At 53.0% G+C, this 19,702-nt stretch overlaps 1 protein-coding gene and 1 long non-coding RNA gene across 4 annotated transcripts in view; one reads left to right on the forward strand and one right to left on the reverse strand.

The window, feature by feature from the left end:
• STAC2 (SH3 and cysteine rich domain 2) overlaps positions 1-11,839 on the reverse strand; it is a 311,435-nt gene extending 299,596 nt beyond the window's left edge. For all 3 annotated transcript variants that reach the window (XM_069634715.1, XM_069634714.1, XM_069634713.1), the window contains exon 1: positions 9,780-11,839. In XM_069634715.1, the coding sequence (XP_069490816.1) occupies positions 9,780-9,869 (90 nt within the window). In that variant the 5' untranslated portion in view covers positions 9,870-11,839. The remainder of the gene's footprint in view (positions 1-9,779) is intronic.
• The window catches only part of LOC138521700 (uncharacterized), a 72,736-nt gene that overhangs the window by 2,964 nt on the left and 50,070 nt on the right, over positions 1-19,702 (forward strand). The window lies entirely within an intron of this gene.

Genomic DNA, 19,702 nt, shown 5'->3' on the forward strand with positions numbered 1-19,702 from the left:
GGTATCCGTTTTCGGTGCATCCCAGAAGGATTGCCTCTTGTATGGGGGTAACGGGGCGCAACGAAACCTACATTTTGGTGGGAGCTAACCCTTCAAATGTTGGGAGAGGCGCTAACTTCAGAAACAGTCATCAGTCATGGAGGCTCAAAGTTATTTGTGTGGGGGACAATTAACTTAACGCATTCTATACCCTCTATAGCTCCCCCCACACAATGGATTTGATTTCTTGATAGAAATGATGCCATGAACTCATATGGAATTGGCTCCAGCAGTCCGGGGTCTGTGCTCGGGATTCTGACACAATGTGCTCCTCTGGGGGCCGCAGGTTGGCGGGCACTTCCATCCGCACGCCTTGCGCCTTGGCCTCAGTTCCACACGGGTTAGGAAGCCGTCTCTGCTCTTTGAGTGGTTGACATGCTCAATACGCACATTCATTCTTTTGGCTAGAATTTTGCCCTTGGCTTGTTTGTTGACAATAATGCCCACTGCATGCTGGGTAACATTTAATATTCTTCCAGTCTTGCCATGGTAACATTTTGGATTGTGCCCAGGCCCTTGATGTCTACAATATCATCCTTCTTGTATATGGGCCTGTAGGTTCTTTGCACATCCCAATAGGTCATATCTAGTGCAACTTCAATGTTACAAGCAGTTAACTCTCTCTTTTAAGTCTGAAAGCACCCACTTAGGGACTGCTGCGAGAATAAGCGGTCTCCTGCCCCCTCTCTACCCTTCCAATCACTCCCCTGGCGTGCAAGTACTAACCCCACATCACCATTTCAATGGCCTGAACATGTATGCATATGGAGGCAGGAGCTAATAGCGAAATGTTTCACCTCAGTAATGGCAGGGACTTTGTACAGAGTGATGGCCGGGCGCTCTTTAACATCTGTGTCCTGTACTGCCGGCTCCGTAGGCCAGCCAGGTCGTGTCAACACAGCCCGACATTTCGGGAGTAGGGGGGCTGGGAGGGGTTGAAGCCCAGTAAGCTCATTGGTGTTGCGCCTCTGATGGGGGTGCTGTTAGGAAACGTTCATATTTTCTATCAGCCCACAATCCTTTATCTCTGTCTAGACCTCCTAATTTCTGCATCATTTTAAGCCCTTGGGTGCTCCCATTCCTCGGCTATAATGAATCGTGTGCCTGGGGTGCGCGTCTACACACTGAGGTGTCTGCGGAAGCCTGAACTATTGGTGGTATCACTTTCCAACAGCACGCCTTTTCTCGGGCTAGCGGGAATGAAAGGCGGAGTCAGTCTTACTGGGAGGTCACCTTGTGCCTCAGTCCACTGGATAGGCCTCAGCCTGCGGACCTACTGCACTATTTCTGGGACCAGACGTGTTTATCAATGGGTGGTTAAACTTTTACACAACATATTGGGGTGTGGATGGGTGAATGACCCTGCAGTGGAAGGAACCACGGACTTTGAACCTCAATTCTTTCGTGGCATGCTCCTTGTATGCACATTTCTGTAGGTGTGGGCGAGCCTAGCTGGGAAGCGACGGAGCACTCTGCGTAGAGGACGCGCCCAGGGGCTACCGCTAGGGGTAACAGAGGAGGAGCACTCTGCGTAGAGGACGCGCCCAGGGATTACCGCTAGGGCTAGCAGAGGAGGAGCACTCTGCGTAACAGAGGAGGAGCACTCTGCGTAGAGAACGTGCCCAGGGGTTACTGCTAGGGGTTACCGCTAGGGGTAGCCGAGGAGGAGCACTTTGCGTACAGGACGCGCCCAGGGGTTAACGCTAGGGGTAACAGAGGAGGAGCACTCTGCATAGAGGACGCACCCAGGGGTTACCGCTAGGGGTAACAGAGGAGGAGCACTCTGCGTAGAGGACGCGCCCAGGGGTTACCGCTAGGGCTAGAAGAGGAGGAGCACTCTGCGTAACAGAGGAGGAGCACTCTGCATAGAGAACGTGCCCAGGGGTTACTGCTAGGGGTTACCGCTAGGGGTAGCAGAGGAGGAGCACTTTGCGTAGAGGACGCGCCCAGGGGTTACCGCTAGGGGTAACAGAGGAGGAGCACTCTGCGTAGAGGACGCACCCAGGGGTTACCGCTAGGGGTAACAGAGGAGGAGCACTCTGCGTAGAGGACGCGCCCACGGGTTACCGCTAGGGGTAGCAGAGGAGGAGCACTCTGCGTAACAGAGGAGGAGCACTCTGCGTAGAGGACGTGCCCAGGGGTTACTGCTAGGGGTTACTGCTAGGGGTAGCAGAGGAGGAGCACTCTGCGTAGAGGATGCGCCCAGGGGTTACTACTAGGGGTAACAGAGGAGGAGCACTCTGCGTAGAGGACGCACCCAGGGGTTACCGCTAGGGGTAACAGAGGAGGAGCACTCTGCGTAGAGGACGCGCCCAGGGGTTACCGCTAGGGGTAGCAGAGGAGGAGCACTTTGCGTAGAGGACGCGCCCAGGGGTTACCGCTAGGGGTAACAGAGGAGGAGCACTCTGCGTAGAGGATGCACCCAGGGGTTACCGCTAGGGGTAACAGAGGAGGAGCACTCTGCGTAGAGGACGCGCCCACGGGTTACCGCTAGGGGTAGCAGAGGAGGAGCACTCTGCGTAGAGGACGCACCCAGGGGTTACCGCTAGGGGTAACAGAGGAGGAGCACTCTGTGTAGAGGACGCGCCCAGGGGTTACCGCTAGGGCTAGAAGAGGAGGAGCACTCTGTGTAACAGAGGAGGAGCACTCTGCATAGAGAACGTGCCCAGGGGTTACTGCTAGGGGTTACCGCTAGGGGTAGCAGAGGAGGAGCACTTTGCGTAGAGGACGCGCCCAGGGGTTACCGCTAGGGGTAACAGAGGAGGAGCACTCTGCGTAGAGGACGCACCCAGGGGTTACCGCTAGGGGTAACAGAGGAGGAGCACTCTGCGTAGAGGACGCGCCCACGGGTTACCGCTAGGGGTAGCAGAGGAGGAGCACTCTGCGTAACAGAGGAGGAGCACTCTGCGTAGAGGACGTGCCCAGGGGTTACTGCTAGGGGTTACTGCTAGGGGTAGCAGAGGAGGAGCACTCTGCGTAGAGGATGCGCCCAGGGGTTACTACTAGGGGTAACAGAGGAGGAGCACTCTGCGTAGAGGACGCGCCCAGGGGTTACCGCTAGGGGTAACAGAGGAGGAGCACTCTGCGTAGAGGACGCGCCCAGGGGTTACCGCTAGGGGTAGCAGAGGAGGAGCACTTTGCGTAGAGGACGCGCCCAGGGGTTACCGCTAGGGGTAACAGAGGAGGAGCACTCTGCGTAGAGGATGCACCCAGGGGTTACCGCTAGGGGTAACAGAGGAGGAGCACTCTGCGTAGAGGACGCGCCCACGGGTTACCGCTAGGGGTAGCAGAGGAGGAGCACTCTGCGTAGAGGACGCACCCAGGGGTTACCGCTAGGGGTAACAGAGGAGGAGCACTCTGTGTAGAGGACGCGCCCAGGGGTTACCGCTAGGGGTAGCAGAGGAGGAGCACTTTGCGTAGAGGACGCGCCCAGGGGTTACCGCTAGGGGTAACAGAGGAGGAGCACTCTGCGTAGAGGACGCACCCAGGGGTTACCGCTAGGGGTAACAGAGGAGGAGCACTCTGCGTAGAGGACGCGCCCACGGGTTACTGCTAGGGGTAGCAGAGGAGGAGCACTCTGCGTAACAGAGGAGGAGCACTCTGCGTAGAGGACGTTCCCAGGGGTTACTGCTAGGGGTTACCGCTAGGGGTAGCAGAGGAGGAGCACTCTGCGTAGAGGATGCGCCCAGGGGTTACCGCTAGGGGTAACAGAGGAGGAGCACTCTGTGAAGAGGACGCACCCAGGGGTTACCGCTAGGGGTAACAGAGGAGGAGTACTCTGCGTAGAGGACGCGCCCAGGGGTTACCGCTAGGGCTAGAAGAGGAGGAGCACTCTGCGTAACAGAGGAGGAGCACTCTGCATAGAGAACGTGCCCAGGGGTTACTGCTAGGGGTTACCGCTAGGGGTAGCAGAGGAGGAGCACTTTGCGTAGAGGACGCGCCCAGGGGTTACCGCTAGGGGTAACAGAGGAGGAGCACTCTGCGTAGAGGACGCACCCAGGGGTTACCGCTAGGGGTAACAGAGGAGGAGCACTCTGCATAGAGGACGCGCCCAGGGGTTACCGCTAGGGCTAGCAGAGGAGGAGCACTCTGCGTAACAGAGGAGGAGCACTCTGCGTAGAGGACGTGCCCAGGGGTTACTGCTAGGGGTTACCGCTAGGGGTAGCAGAGGAGGAGCACTCTGCGTAGAGGACGCGCCCACGGGTTACCGCTAGGGGTAGCAGAGGAGGAGCACTCTGCATAGAGGACGCGCCCAGGGGTTACCGCTAGGGCTAGCAGAGGAGGAGCACTCTGCGTAACAGAGGAGGAGCACTCTGCGTAGAGGACGTGCCCAGGGGTTACTGCTAGGGGTAGCAGAGGAGGAGCACTCTGCGTAGAGGATGCGCCCAGGGGTTACTACTAGGGGTAACAGAGGAGGAGCACTCTGCGTAGAGGACGCACCCAGGGGTTACCGCTAGGGGTAACAGAGGAGGAGCACTCTGTGTAGAGGACGCGCCCAGGGGTTACCGCTAGGGGTAGCAGAGGAGGAGCACTTTGCGTAGAGGACGCGCCCAGGGGTTACCGCTAGGGGTAACAGAGGAGGAGCACTCTGCGTAGAGGACGCACCCAGGGGTTATCGCTAGGGGTAACAGAGGAGGAGCACTCTGCGTAGAGGATGCGCCCACGGGTTACCGCTAGGGGTAGCAGAGGAGGAGCACTCTGCGTAACAGAGGAGGAGCACTCTGCGTAGAGGACGTGCCCAGGGGTTACTGCTAGGGGTTACCGCTAGGGGTAGCAGAGAAGGAGCACTCTGCGTAGAGGATGCGCCCAGGGGTTACCGCTAGGGGTAACAGAGGAGGAGCACTCTGTGTAGAGGACGCACCCAGGGGTTACCGCTAGGGGTAACAGAGGAGGAGTACTCTGCGTAGAGGACGCGCCCAGGGGTTACCGCTAGGGCTAGCAGAGGAGGAGCACTCTGCGTAACAGAGGAGGAGCACTCTGCGTAGAGAAAGTGCCCAGGGGTTACTGCTAGGGGTTACCGCTAGGGGTAGCAGAGGAGGAGCACTTTGTGTAGAGGACGCGCCCAGGGGTTACCGCTAGGGGTAACAGAGAAGGAGCACTCTGCGTAGAGGACGCACCCAGGGGTTACCGCTAGGGGTAACAGAGGAGGAGCACTCTGCATAGAGGACGCACCCACGGGTTACCGCTAGGGGTAGCAGAGGAGGAGCACTCTGCGTAGAGGACGCGCCCAGGGGTTACCGCTAGGGCTAGCAGAGGAGGAGCACTCTGCGTAACAGAGGAGGAGCACTCTGCGTAGAGGCCGTGCCCAGGGGTTACTGCTGGGGGTTACCGCTAGGGGTAGCAGAGGAGGAGCACTCTGCGTAGAGGATGCGCCCAGGGGTTACCGCTAGGGGTAACAGAGGAGGAGCACTATGCGTAGAGGACGCACCCAGGGGTTACCGCTAGGGGTAACAGAGGAGGAGCACTCTGTGTAGAGGATGCGCCCAGGGGTTACCGCAAGGGGTAGCAGAGGAGGAGCACTCTGCGTAGAGGACGTGCCCAGGGGTTACCGCTAGGGGTAGCAGAGGAGGAGCACTCTGTGTAGAGGATGCGCCCAGGGTTTACCGCTAGGGCTAGCAGAGGAGGAGCACTCTGCGTAGAGGACGCGCCCAGGGGTTACCGCTAGGGGTAGCAGAGGAGCCGGGAAGGGCAACGAGAGGTGGAGCTGGGGAGCACTGGTCAGGGAGAAGTGGGGTATAGTGCAGTGATTGCATTGGAACTGGAATGGGCGTGTCCCACACTCGTTTGTGTGATTGGTTTGTCTGATTTAAACAATTCGCTGAGCCAGTGCACAGCGCACAGACTGAGGGTGGCAATCCGAGGGGGAGGGAGGGGGTTTGAAAAACGCAGGCCGACAGGAGAACCTCTGAATTTTTAAATGCACGATGTGGGCTGCCCCTGTATCCTGCCCCCCCCCCACACCCCACCGCTGTACATCTGTTCCCTTGTTACCTCTGTAAGCGCTCCGTTATGTATCCGTATTATTGTACCTCTGTAAAGCGCTCTGTTATGTATTATGTATGTTTTGCTGTACATCTGTAAAGCGCTCCGCTATGTATCTGTATTGTTGTACCTCTGTAAAGCGCTCCGCTATGTATCTGTTTTGTTGTACCTCTGTATAGCGCTCCGTTATGTATCTGTATTGTTGTACCTCTGTAAAGCACTCCGTTGTATATCTGTATTCGTGTACACCTCTGTAAAGCACTCTGTTGTGTATCTGTATTGGTGTACACCTCTGTAAAGAGCTCGGTTATGTATCTCTTTTGTTGTATACCTCTGTAAAGCAGTCTGTTATGTATCTGTATCTTTGTACCTCTGTAAAGTGCTTGGTTATGTATCTGCATTGTTGTACCTCTGTAAAGCGCTACATTGCTTCTCAAAGCTAGGTCCGCGCTCATAAAATACCACCATTAGATTAATAGGAAATGGGAGCAGACGGGGACAAGAGATTCTTGGGGTTTGTTGAAAGAGAGTGTGATAGGGTGTTTGTGCCTGTGTGTGTATCCGCGCGTGCGCGCCTGCCAATTTGAGCATGTAAGTCCCGGGCCTTCGACGCACCTAGTGAAAGCATCACACTGCGGCCCCTCTAGTCTGCATATATATGCCTACTCTGATACACCCAGAGAACCCAAACAGCGCAGAGCCAGGAATAGTGGATTAGAGGTCACTGCAGACAACCTTGTGCTTAGCAATCGCAGCGAGGACCTCCCCGAGTCGTTATCGAGCATGTCCGCCGTTTCCACTTCAGGTCCATCGCTACGAAAACGGATCCTGACTTTTAGTGTGTGGCAGGGGAGTTGCTAGGTCTGGAAAAGACCCGGGGCTAAGCTTATGTCAGAACTTTTGGGACTGGGGGCTAGCTAGTCTTTTGGCTGTAGCTCCTGAGATTCTATCCGGGGCTACAACCAAAAGATCAGGGGCTATAGCCCCCTTAGCCCCCCCCTAGCAACGCCCCCGGTGTGTGGGAATCCCTGCGCGTTCCTCACAAGTAGTACAGCAATGCGTGCGTGTGTGGGTGTGTGAGAGAGAGACGTCCTTATTTCAGGACATGGCTCTGCTTGGCTGCCCTTAAGAGCACTGAGCAATTAACACCTGACCACTGCCCATGCACTCGCTATAGTATTGCGTTCCTGGACCGCGCACCCCGTGTGCATATGAGTATCCCTGCACCCAAACCCCCACCCCCCACCCCACTACCTCTGGAAGGAGAGGCCCTGGAGTTAAAGAAATCATGCCCATGTCCTCCTTATCTTTCGCCGAAGCTTTCCAGGAACCCCGAGCAGAGACCAGTACTTCATAAGGGCACGAAGATTCTGCCCACCCGAGCTTGCCGTGTACTCGGCTGCCCATCCTATCCTCTAGCCTCAACCAGTCCTATACTGCAGCCTCAGCCCTTCCTAGTCACTGGCAAAAGGCTTCTCTTCGCCGTTCCTGCAGCTGTGGCTCCGCTTCCAAGCCAAGGGTTGGTGCACTGAGCTTGCTGGGGCACTTTGGAATCCAGACTCTACCTTTTATCTTTCCTGCTCCCCATTTCATCATGAAGAACCCCCTGTAAGGCTTCAGCATCCTTCTGAAAGCAGAGTTATGGAGCTGTCACATTATCAGTTGAGGGATAGCAGGTGGGGGAATGAAATGTTGGCCTGCAGCGTTGTGCGAGAGGTGCGACCTCTGGGGGAAAACACCACCATTTTGGCCGCCGCCCGATTGCCTGTCAAACGCTGTGCATTGCTCTGACTGGCCACCGTTCCTGCTGGCCCTGGAGCATTGCACCTGAGCGAATTAGTATTGGAGTTGGGATGCTCCGTAAGAAGGAAGAGGAAGTGGGTGCCTGGCATCGAAACATCTGTTTCTATGTGCTAGGGTTGCCCGATGCTTTATGTTTTGTCCTGTGTGTTTTTGTCGCGCCCTGATGCCTGTCTGTTTTTCGGCGCGTAATAAATACATGTTGACTAACATTCTTACCTCGGGCAACCCTTGCATTAAGTTGGTGGTAATGAGTTGAGTCTCCAGAATGCCCCCCTTCGCTCATCTGCCTAGTCCCAGAGCCTTATAGCGCTCAGAGCATCACTTATCTATTTAAAAAGAGAGAGAACGCGCGATAGAGGCCTAGACATGGGTCTGACTGTGGTGGTGCAGGAAAGTGAAATAGGGCGTGTCTGCAGGAAGTCAGTGTCGGGAGCGCTGGGCGGACACCCGCTTGCTTTACCTCGTCATACGTTTTAGATGTGTCGCATCGCTTCTGCAGCTTTGTGATAACGTCCATGCATTTTTCATGCCTTGCTCTGCCATGTTATGACTTTTTACATGGGGGTTTCAGTTTATCTGTGCCCCCCTCCCCCCCTCAAGCTCCCAGTAAGGTCTCTGACTGCTCCAGGAACTGATATGTTTAAAGTCTACAGTCCAGCGCACAATACGCACGCCAGTTACGCCACCCGCACGTGGCCATTGAACACACCTCAGAGCAGACAGCAACCAACTTACGCAGCACCGCTCTGGTCAGTGCGTCCTAGCACCACGGACACGCAAGGCTCCCCTTCGGACGCAAATGCCTCCATGCACTCGACACAGGGCACCCAGAAACAGATCCGCGGGCAGAGCTCAGGCCACTTCCGGTCTGCATGAATGAACACAAAAGCAGAGCTATCTTGCATTTTCCCTTTCTCCCCCACTGACCCCCCCCCCCACATTTCTCTCTTTCAGATCCTCCAGAGCGACTAGAGGCCACGCAAATGGCAGTGGAGCCAGTTCCTTTCCACACAGCCAAAGTGCCAATTACATCATGGATTCCTGTCCGTCCGCCCCCCCCCCCCTTCTACGCAAAAAGTAAACCCCACCTTCAGATGTGTGGAAAACAAACCAGGAAGGGACTTAAGTAGCGCGGGAAGCCCCCAGCCCAGTTCAGCTTCCATCCTTGGCAGAATGGGGACTTAAGTAGCATGGGAAGCCCCCAGCCCAGTTAAGCTTCCATCCTTGTCAGAATGGGAACTTTAGTAGCGCTGGAAGCCCCCAACCCAGTTAAGCTTCCAAGCTTCCATCCTTGCCAGAATGGGGACTTAAGTAGCGCGGGAAGCCCCCAGCCCAGTTCAGCTTCCATCCTTGGCAGAATGGGGACTTAAGTAGCGTGGGAAGCCCCCAGCCCAGTTCAGCTTCCATCCTTGTCAGAATGGGAACTTTAGTAGCGCTGGAAGCCCCCAACCCAGTTAAGCTTCCAAGCTTCCATCCTTGCCAGAATGGGGACTTAAGTAGCGTGGGAAGCCCCCACCCCAATTAAGCTTTCACCCTTGCCAGAATGCAGGACTCAAATCGAGGGTACACGAGGGTGGTTTCAGGAGACGCCCCATTCAATTAGTACGTTAATGACCCCCCCCCCCTTTTTAAGACATGACCCCTGCCACAATGTTAAAAAGATGTGAAATGGAATGATTGCGCACAGTATTGGTTGCAGGTGTATTCTCCCGGGCAGAAATCTGGCATCAGTTGGGGGCAGGTGCCAGTTGTGGGGGGTAACTATGTATTGTATGGAATAAAGCCCCCCCCCCCGGCCCCCGAGATATGTAAACGCCGAGGCAGCTCGTCGTTCCGGGACCCTGTAGAGGAATTGCACCACTGTCTGTGACATACATTCTGAGTGCCAGGTATGCAGCACACGCACATGGTTCTGCGCGCGCGTGTCTAACATCATGCTATGAAGGCGGCCGTACCTTGGTCTGCGACAGCTGGCCCATCGTCCCGGGCGAGCGCTGCACGTCGGCGTCCTGCTGCTCCGGGTCCTTCTCCGTGATCTCCGTCATGGCTGCGGAGGCTGGGGGGCGGAGGGGGACCCCGAACGTCTGCTGCGGAGGGTAGCGAGAGTGGCCCGCCCTCCTCGCCTGATGCCTGCAATCCGGGATGTGGAAACTGAGCGCAACCTCAGCTTCTGGAGTGCGCAAATCACAATAATGTTCGCGTTGCGGGACGCTACCAGTCCGCTCCGTCTTCAGTACCAGGCGTGCACTGAGCTCTGGGGCGCAGTGCCTGCTCCTCTAGTCCGGGTATACACTGAGCTCTGGGGCGCAGTGCCTGTTTCTCCAGTAGCAGGTGCACAATGAGTAGTCAGGTAAGTGCGCGCTCAGTCCTGTGGTTGGTGGGCTGGGCGCAACTCCTCTCGCCCTGTGGTCGGAACTCTTGCCCAGTGGTGGGTGGGCTGGGCGCTACTCCTCTCGCCCTGAGGTGGGTGAGCTGGGCGCTACTCCTCTCGACCTGTGGTTGGTGGGTTGCCGCTGCTTCTCTCGCCCTGTGGTGGGTGGGATGGGCGCAACTCCTCTCGCCCTGTGGTAGGTGAACTCGGCGCTACTCCTCTCGCCCTGTGGTTTGTGGGTTGGGCGCTACTCTTCTCGCCCTGTGGTCGTCCTCTCGCCCTGTGGTTGGTGGGTTGCCGCTACTCCTCTCGCCCTGTGGTGGGTGGGCTAGGCGCTACACCTCTCGCCTTGTGGTCGGCGAGCTGGGCGCTACTCCTCTCGCCCTGTGGTGGGTGGGCTAGGCGCTACACCTCTCGCCTTGTGGTCGGCGAGCTGGGCGCTTCTCCTCTCGCCCTGTGGTTGGTGGGTTGGGCGCTACTCCTCTCGCCCTAGGGCTGGTGGGCTCCTCAGCCTCTGGTCAGTGAGGTGGTGCTTCTCCTCCCACCCCCTGGCAGGTGGGCTGGGTGCTACTTTTCTCGACCTATGTATGCCCTATGTGGTGCTCCGTGCCCTGAGATCGGTGGGCAGAGTGCCACTCCCCTCACCCTGCGGCAGGTGAGCTGGATGCCACTTCTCTCCCCCTGGGGCCGGCGGGCTGGGTCCGGCTCCTGGCACCTAGAAGAGCACTTCAGGTACTTGCCGGCCCTGAATTCGCGAGCGGTGCAGGGCACCCCCAGGCTGCTTCTGTGGCATGGAGGGATGGGTTGCTGTGTCCGGTATCCTGGCTGTGCCACTCCCTACCCCGTTGTATTCTACCTGGCCCACCCTCTCCTTCCTGATCCTGCCCCTCCCGGATGCTGCTGCTCCCTAGTCCCCTCTCTGCCCCTGGAAGCGTGATGCCCTGTCTCCTCCTGGTCCTCTCTCTGCCCCCCCAGAAGGATCCCTGCCCCTGAGGACTGCCCGTGGACCTGTGTCTGCCTCCGGAAGCGCGATGTCCAGTCTCCTGGTACTTTCCTCTGTCAGATGCTGCTTGCCCTTGGTCCTCTTCTCTCCCAGGTGTAACTGGTCCGATCTGCCCCTGGATGCAGATACCGTCTGGTCTCCTCTCTGCCCCCCAGAAGGATACCCCTCCCTGAGCCTGAAGCCTCTCCGTGGACCTGTGTCTGCCTCTGGAAGCGCGATGTCCAGTCTCCTGGCACTTTCCTCTGTCGGATGCTGCTTGGCTCGCCCTTGGTCCTCTCCCAGATGTAACTGGTCCGATCTGCCCCTGGATGCAGATACCGTCTAGTCCCCTCTCTGCCCCCCCCCCCAGAAGGATACCCCTCCCTGCCCCTGAGGACTGTCCGTGGACGTGTGTCTGCCCCCGGAAGCGCGATGTCCAGTCTCCTGGTACTTTCCTCTGTCAGATGCTGCTTGCCCTTGGTCCTCTCCTCTCCCAGGTGTAACTGGTCCGATCTGCCACTGGATGCAGATTCCGCCTGGTCCTCTCTCTGCCCCTGGTGCGCCTGGTCCTCTCTGCCCCACGGGAAGCTCGATTCCGTATCTCCTGGTCCTCTCCTCTCCCTGGTGCCGCCTCTGCCAGGCTCTGCCGCCCGCACATCAGTTGTAACTTTGATTTAGGAGTCTGCCTGGCCCCGCCCCTTGCACAGCCCTCCTCTGTCTCATATGCTACTGTAGTTGGGTCACGGGCAGGCCCGTGCCATTGGCTCTTGCAGGATAAGGGGCGGGGCGCGAGAGGGCTCTAACACCGTGAGAGCGAAATCACCGAAGCACCAGCAGCCAGCCCCTTGTCTCGCACAGCCCCTCTTTCTTTCTTCCTTCCTTCCTTCCTTCCTCCCTCCCTCCCTCCCTCCCTCCCTCCCTCCCTTCCTTCCTTCCTTCCTTCCTTCCTTCCTTCCTTCCTTCCTTCCTTCCTTCCTTCCTTCCTTCCTTCCTTCCTTCCTTCCTTCCTTCCTTCCTTCCTCTCTCTTACAGAGCGCGTTAGAACAGCACAGGGAGCGCCTCACACTAACCTAAAACCCTGCCAGGCGTAACCCCTTCGCCCACCCTGATGGGATTGGGAGGATTGGCGAGCACCACACTCGGACAGAGTTCTGAATGTTAGCATGTTAAACTTCATACAACCCACTAACGAAAAACTCAGCATTTCTGCAGACTTATATCACTCAAATATCTCACACAACCATCCCTCGCACAACAACCCACACACACTTCACAACACCGCAACAACACATAAGCCGCACCAACAGCACACAAGGACTGACATTGAACCGATACTGGCACCAAAGCTCAGCACCCGGTGTATACGAGTTGAAGCCGCCAACAGAGCACCACTCCTCTCACTATCCTACTCCCGCTTCACCTACTAACCCATCCCACCTTCTCATTTACAGATCCGCCAGAGCGCCTGGTGACCACCTCTGTTGGTGACGGTGCACGGTACAAATACCTTTAACATTTAACATTTTGTTCTTATATCATTTATTTGTTCTTTTCAAAACTCCTTCTGTCATTGTCTCTTGTGGCATTTTTCCTGTGTTTATTTCCAGTGTTTATTTTTTTCTTTCTATTTTTCTATCCATGTTCACTTGTGCTTTTATTTTAAGTGACCCCTTTTCTTTCTTTCTGGGATGAGAAATCGAGGGGGGCTCTAAAACATCACAGCATTTGTATTAGGGGGGTGGCCTAAATAGTGCTGGGCGGGGCCTAGCAAATACCCTCGAATTAAAAATAAAATCCCAAAAATACACGGTACAAGATCGCCTTTGATTTATATCCATGTACGCATTTTACAATCTGATGTTAGCTGCCTAAAAAACATATTTTCCTGATATTTTTCAGACAGCTTGACAAATAACACATATTACACACTATTCAGCACCCCGACATGAAGCACCATTCAGGCTTTATGCGGAAAGCAGTCTGTTGAACGAAACAAAAGAAATCCAGCGCCTACGAAATGGCACAGCACTGTGCTATTCGGTAGGTGCTCGATTGCTTTTGTTTTCTTCAATAGACTGCTTGCCACATAAAGCCTGTAACGGGCTATCAAGCAGTCTATTGAACGAAACAGCCAAAGTCCAGCCTCTACCAAATAGTACAGTGAATGGGACACTTGCTCCTAACGGGCAGGGCTTTAGTCTAAATCCTGGCAGTGGCGTGGGAAATGCAAAATTAAAGTACAAGTTGCTGTTGGGCTAGTGGGAGTGCAGGGAGCCCTGGCTCAACAAGCACAGGTTCCTGGCCAGACATGGTGGATTGCGCCCCTACCCTGGGAAATCAGACCGTAGTCTGCTGGACGGAGGAGTGTGAGAAGGGTAATGATAAGAGAGGGGAAAAGACTAAATAAGTGGAGCAACACAGGTCCGATCCCCGGCTCAGCACTTAGAAACCTCTGGGTATTAAGGGCGTTATAAATAACCAAGTATATAACTTGGAATGGCTGAGTCCAAGAGCTGAGCATGTTGTAGAGGAGGTCCCAAATGCAGCCCGCACTCCAACCGTCCATTTTGAAGTACCAGGAACGTTCACACCGAGATATGTGACGTATGATCAGCAAATAAACCAGCAGAGACCCGCAGTGGGGCTCTGTCCAGTACCTATCAGAAGAATGATTTCTATTGAAGTACCATGGACAGTAAGGTACCCATTGAGAAAGCCATATCAACAAATGAGACAAACCGAAGATCACCTGAGTACAGTCCCTGAAGCAACCAAAAAGGGCCTAATGGATGATGAATGGTGACATCACGAGAACCCGGACTGACTCACCTATAGGAGAAATGACGACCAGAGAATGACATTAAGAGACGAAACGCCTTGAACAAAGGATATTAGAGTGTGAAGGCGATGTCAAATTTATTTATTTATTTATTTATTCAGATTTATTTAAAGCGCACGTCAGCCCGGGGGCATCGTCGCGCTGTTACATGAAGACATACATAATCTGGTTACCGTGGAAGGAAGATGGTTACAAAGCAGTTTTCATTACAAGACACATTTCGTATCAGACACATTTCGTATCAGACGTATGCGAGCTGGTGTGGGTGAAGGAAGGATGGAGTTAGTTGAATAGAGTGGTTTTGAGAGATTTGCGAAAGGAATACAGAGAAGGTTCTGCTCTGAGTGAGTTAGGGAGGGCATTCCAGAGCTTAGGAGCTATGTGTGGGAAGCCAATGCCGCCGGCTTTGGCTCTTTTTACAGTGGGTACTCGGAGTTGGTTGGCGTGATGGCTTCTTCTGGGACTGATGGAAGAGTTCTTAGTTATAGTTTCAGATAGGTAGGGGGTGCTGTATGATTGATGCACTTGTGTGTGAGAGTGAGGATTTTAAAGTTGATTCTTTCCTTGACTGGGAGCCAGTGGACAAGTCTTCTGGCCTGTGAAATATGGTCAGTTTTGGGGATGTGTAGTGCAGTGCGGAGGGCATTGTTTTGCACTATTTGGAGCCTGCTTAGATTTTTTGACGATGTGCCTGCCAGGAGGGCGTTGCAGTAGTCCAATCTGGCTCCTATAGTAGCTCTGGCTATGGAGAGGCAGTTGGGCGTGGTGAGGTAGGGTTTTATGGCGTAAATGAGTTTGGTGGTCAGAGCAGAAGCTGAGGCGATGGCGCTGGTTTGTCTAGTCATTGAGAGTGTGGCGTCAATGTAGACTCCTAAGGTCTTGACGGCAGAGGAGACAGGTATGCTAATACTGTCGATGATCATGTGAGAATAATTGGGGCTGAGTTTGGTTAGTGTTTCTTTGGGGGCTAGGATGATGATTTCGGTTTTGTCTCCGTTTAGGCAGAGACCATTGATAGCCATCCAGGTTTGGATAGTCGAGAAGATTTTGAGGAGGGCTTCTGAGTCTAGGTCGTAGTCTCCGGAGAAGGGGAGGAGAACTTGCGTGTCATCTGCGTAGTTTCTGTACGCTATGTTGAGGGAGTCCAGTAAGTCAAAGAGGGGTTTGGTGAATAGGTTGTAAAGGGTCGGTGCAGTGCAGGACCCTTGTGGGACTCCACAATTTATAGTGGTGGGGGGGGGCGCTGTCCTGGTCAGAGTACACTTTCATGGCCCCACCTTCAAGGAAGGATGTGATCCAAGTGGTAGCCTTGTGAGAGAAGTGTGCAGCATTGAAGAGGTGAGATTTGAGAATGCTGTGGTCGACCAGGTCAAATGCTGCAGAGAGGTCGAGCAGAAGGAGGAGAGCAGGTTTGCCTGTGTCCATTATTTTGGTAATTTGATTTTTTAAATCTAGAAGGGCAGTTTCAGTCCCATGGCCTTTGCGGAAACCTGATTGTCTTTTGCCTAGGATGGTGTTGGTTTCCAGGTAGTGATGGATTTGATTGTGTGCGGCTTTGTCTAGGATTTTGAGAAGAAAGGGGACGGTGGTGATGGGGCGATAGTTGTTAGGGGAGGAAGGATCGAGAGAGGGTTTTTTCAGGAGCGGGCGGACCCAGGCTTCTTTTAGGCATTGTGGTACAGTTCCAGATGCGAAGGAGGCATTGATGAAAGCCGTAATGATGGGGGTGAGGGATTCTGAGCACTCTTTGATTAATGAGGGTGGGCAGATATCCCCTTTGCAGGTGGAAGGTTTGATTTTATTGAGGAGGTCCTTGACTTCCGTCTCTGAGACTTCTCTAAAATCAAAAAGGGGTGTTTGTGAGAGAGAGTTGTTGGTGGAAGGTGTGGGCGAGCAGGTGGGGGTGTTGAGAGCTTTGCGTTGTGAGGCTATTTTGTAAAGCTTCAGCTGTAAGCATGGCAAAGATATTTGACCAGTTTACACGTGTACATATGCTTGGAACCACAAGAAAGCTAAGAGAATCGTGCGGCTTGCTATGCTTAGAGGGATAGTGCGGCAAGCGCCATATACATATCTAACTCAAATAAAGCACTTTATATGAAGTATACTTCCACTTTGCACAAAAAGCAGAATCAACAAAAATGACTAAGGCCATTCCAGAAAGGTTTCACATTCAACGACATCAGGAGCTGAGCGGCAGAGGCAACACGTACCCAGGGAACCAAGGTCGTATGCATCAAAATGAACGAGCAGTAGCTACAATTAACTGAAATAAGGAGCAGAATATACTGCTCTGAAGGGGCAAGATTAGAAGGCGAAGGCAGGTGGTGTGTGAACATGAAATCAAATACACAAACTGTTGAGGAAAAGGAAAATCCACGGTGTCTGTATCACGTGACCAGCCGAACGAACAGAGCAAGACCACCACACCTAAGCATGGCTGTGAGCCAAGAGAAGATATCTAGGCAGAAGATGCAGTCTCAAGGCCAACCACAGCGAAATAATTGATACATAGCCACTAAAGTGATGATTGATTGGAGGAAGGCCGGGTGAGTTGAGGGCCACCCTGCACCTGGCTGACCATTTTGCGTGCTGCTAAGCAAAGTGAAAAAGTATGCATGGGGTTGGTGCCAACCCAATCACAGTGGACCAAGGAATCTAGGGTCCTAGAGTTAGTAGAACCAATCAGATGTCATACTTTTAGTGACGTCTGTATTAGTCATTTTTGAAGGAAGGGCTTAGATGCCCACCTGACAGTGTTTTCCCAATCCCCTCACTCCTTTACCATATACAGATATAGTACCTATAGTAAAGTTACCTTTTCTGAACCAATAGAATTGCATGTTAACTTTGGAGTGTTACACGTCAAGGATGATACGTTTTTAGTATAAATGTTAGGATTTTTATGAAGTTCATTGGAGTTGAAGCGAGAAGGAAGATCGCACCATTGCTGATATTCATGACTCCCCGTTTTTTGTACTTGTCATTAAATGGACTCCCTTTGCCAAACCGTTGAGTTGTCCTTATTGATTCAACCAGGTTGAAGTATAAATCTGCACCCCCCATCCATCTCACGGGTGCTGCTATCTTGTCTTAAAGTGCTTCTGGGCAAACCCCAACTCTAAGGGCCGGTAAGGGGTCCCGGAGCACAATGTCAACGGTGAAGTTTTTGGTAATGCAAGGGAGAGGGATGTGTATCAGTATTGGGAGTAAATACTGACATCCTGCGAAGCTAGAAGTATAGTTAAGTTATGCATGACTGAACCTATTTCACTGCCGGAAGATGGGGTTTGTCACTCCTTATTGCATCAGGCAAAAGGCGTGGCAGTGTGAGGTTAGTGGCAAGCATGCTGGTTATGCTCAGATAAAGTAGTCATGAACATCTCCCGACATCTCCAGCAACTATCCTGCAGTGACATCAGAGCAGGGTCAAGGGTCACTTGTGCATTCCTGACAGTGGATGGAACACAAAGTTCCAAAACGCAGTAAAAACGTGACCTCTGTTAACTTGAAAATTGATTCAACTGAGAAATTGTATAAAAATGTAATTTGAATCCTGAATTGATGGATAAATATAAGCACAAAGGACACATATGAGTTCATTAGTACAATAAAAAGCAGATAAACACATCCAATGAAACAAAGAAGTGTTAGAAAAAGCTCCAAAACAAAGTACCCAAAAGGGAACAGAAAACCATCTCATCGCCGATTTTTGAAGGGGTTGTAGATAGAGTAGCCCGGAGGAGTGGTCTAGGTCAGAAGATAGGTTCCACTATTTTGGATTCTGTTATGGGGTCCCTAAACCCCCTGCACTTCCCCACTTCCTGCAGACAAAGCACTCTGGGTATGCATGGGTCAATCCATAACAAAAAGCAGCTCGTGGGTATCAGGCATCACCCGTTAGGCAGGAGTTACGTCGGAAGCACCAGAAGCCAGTCCATAGCACACATCAAATCTAACGTGTGGGCAAGATGCAAAATCTAACCTTTTGTTCATTACATATTATACAATACACTTTAAATGCCCCTTAGGTGTGTCCTTTATTCTCATCTAAGCACATTCCCAAATCTACACAGATCACATAGCATAGCTATGTTTGTATGGAACAACTTGCCTGAGGAGTCAAAGGTTGCTCCTGGTAGCTGTTAAATTGAAACTAACCAGGCTTCCTTTGGAGACAACCATGAGCTAAATAGCTCCCAGCTCCTGGCAATTTGGAACCCTGGTATGACACCGTACAGCCTTCCCTTTTCCATGGTGGCAATCTTCGTAAAGTATTTTCCTTCATTCAAAAGGACCCGCAGCACCCCACTGAATGAAGGAAAATCCTTTTTTTTAAAGCGCCCCGGTTACCGCTTTGGCAACCCGGGGTGCTAATAGCCTAAGCTCCTGTTCCAAGGGCTGGCATGAGGGTTAACGCCCCAGAGCCCTCGTTATCCACCCTCGCTTCGCTCAGGCCGATAACCTGAGCTGCCAGGCCGTTAAATCCTGCTCCAGCCCTTGGAACGGGGGCTTAACGCCATATTAGCTGTGTCGATTGTTCGTTTTTAATAAAGTTCTTATTTTTCTAGAACCTTGGTTGGACATCCTTTTATTTTGTTACCGCAGTATTGTTATTGTTTGTTTGTCGCTGTATCAGACGACACCGCTCCTCAACAGTATAGCCTTCCCTCGACCCGCGTGACCAAAAGAAGCGAAGGAGGTGCACCGGTTGGGCTTTGCCTGTTTCACCTTTTCGATTGGTATCTCTGCTGGTTTAAAAGTAGTGTCGGGCGCGTAAGCGGTTTAACCAATGCTCATTTCTGTACACCTGCAGAGCAGTAGTTGTTTCGTCACAAAGTGATAGTGCTTTGTAAAGGTGGGCAGGAAAGCCCATACAGTGGCTTCACACATTTCAAACAAAGGGAACCCTCTTTGCAAGGGAGAAGTAGCTGCATGTAACTGGGTTGAGTGGGCCCGTAAACCCTCCCAAAGGTCCTTGTGAGCAAGCACATATCATGTTGTAATGCACAACACATTTCACAATGAGATGGTATGTTTGGAAATCCCTTTCCCTTCCTAAGGCCAGAGAACTAAACATCATGTAGGCCATTAACCCAATACTCTTTTGTTATAGAAATGGAGAGTTTGGAGGCCTCGCTTCTGTGCAAACAGTAGACTATTGCCTCGGTCGTTGAAAGATGAGGTTGCGGGAAGAAGTCTGGCAAAGAGATCTTTTGCTCTCAGTGGAATTTGAAAAGACTTAACAGGCATACATTCCCAAAAAATCAAGTGGAAGAACAGTGAGTGAATGGCTCGCATGCATTCTTGCTACCATATGACACATGCAGTCGGTCACTGTTATTAAGGCACTAAATCCACGCAGCTAAGAGTGACTTCCATTTTCTTTTAAAGTAAAAGCTCACACACAGATAACATCGGCCTCCTTCCATCACCACCACCAACCTTCTCCATGACTTCACAGTGACATGATGAGGCTGTGGGCCACAGACCCTCACAAGTTAACAGCATGTCACAGGACATTCCCAACACACCTCCCCTCCTTTAGTAAATCGGAAGAGACCAGCCATGAAGGCCCCACTTTTACAACTCTACCTGGACTCCATGCCTGTAATGTAATGCAGCATTTGTATAGCGCCTTTCACCATTAGTAGGGTCACAGAGTGCTGTAGGTTGAACGCCCTCA

This window comes from Ambystoma mexicanum, chromosome 13 (assembly GCF_040938575.1).
Source record: "Ambystoma mexicanum isolate Mex_15411 chromosome 13, UKY_AmexF1_1, whole genome shotgun sequence".
Taxonomy (NCBI): domain Eukaryota; kingdom Metazoa; phylum Chordata; class Amphibia; order Caudata; family Ambystomatidae; genus Ambystoma; species Ambystoma mexicanum.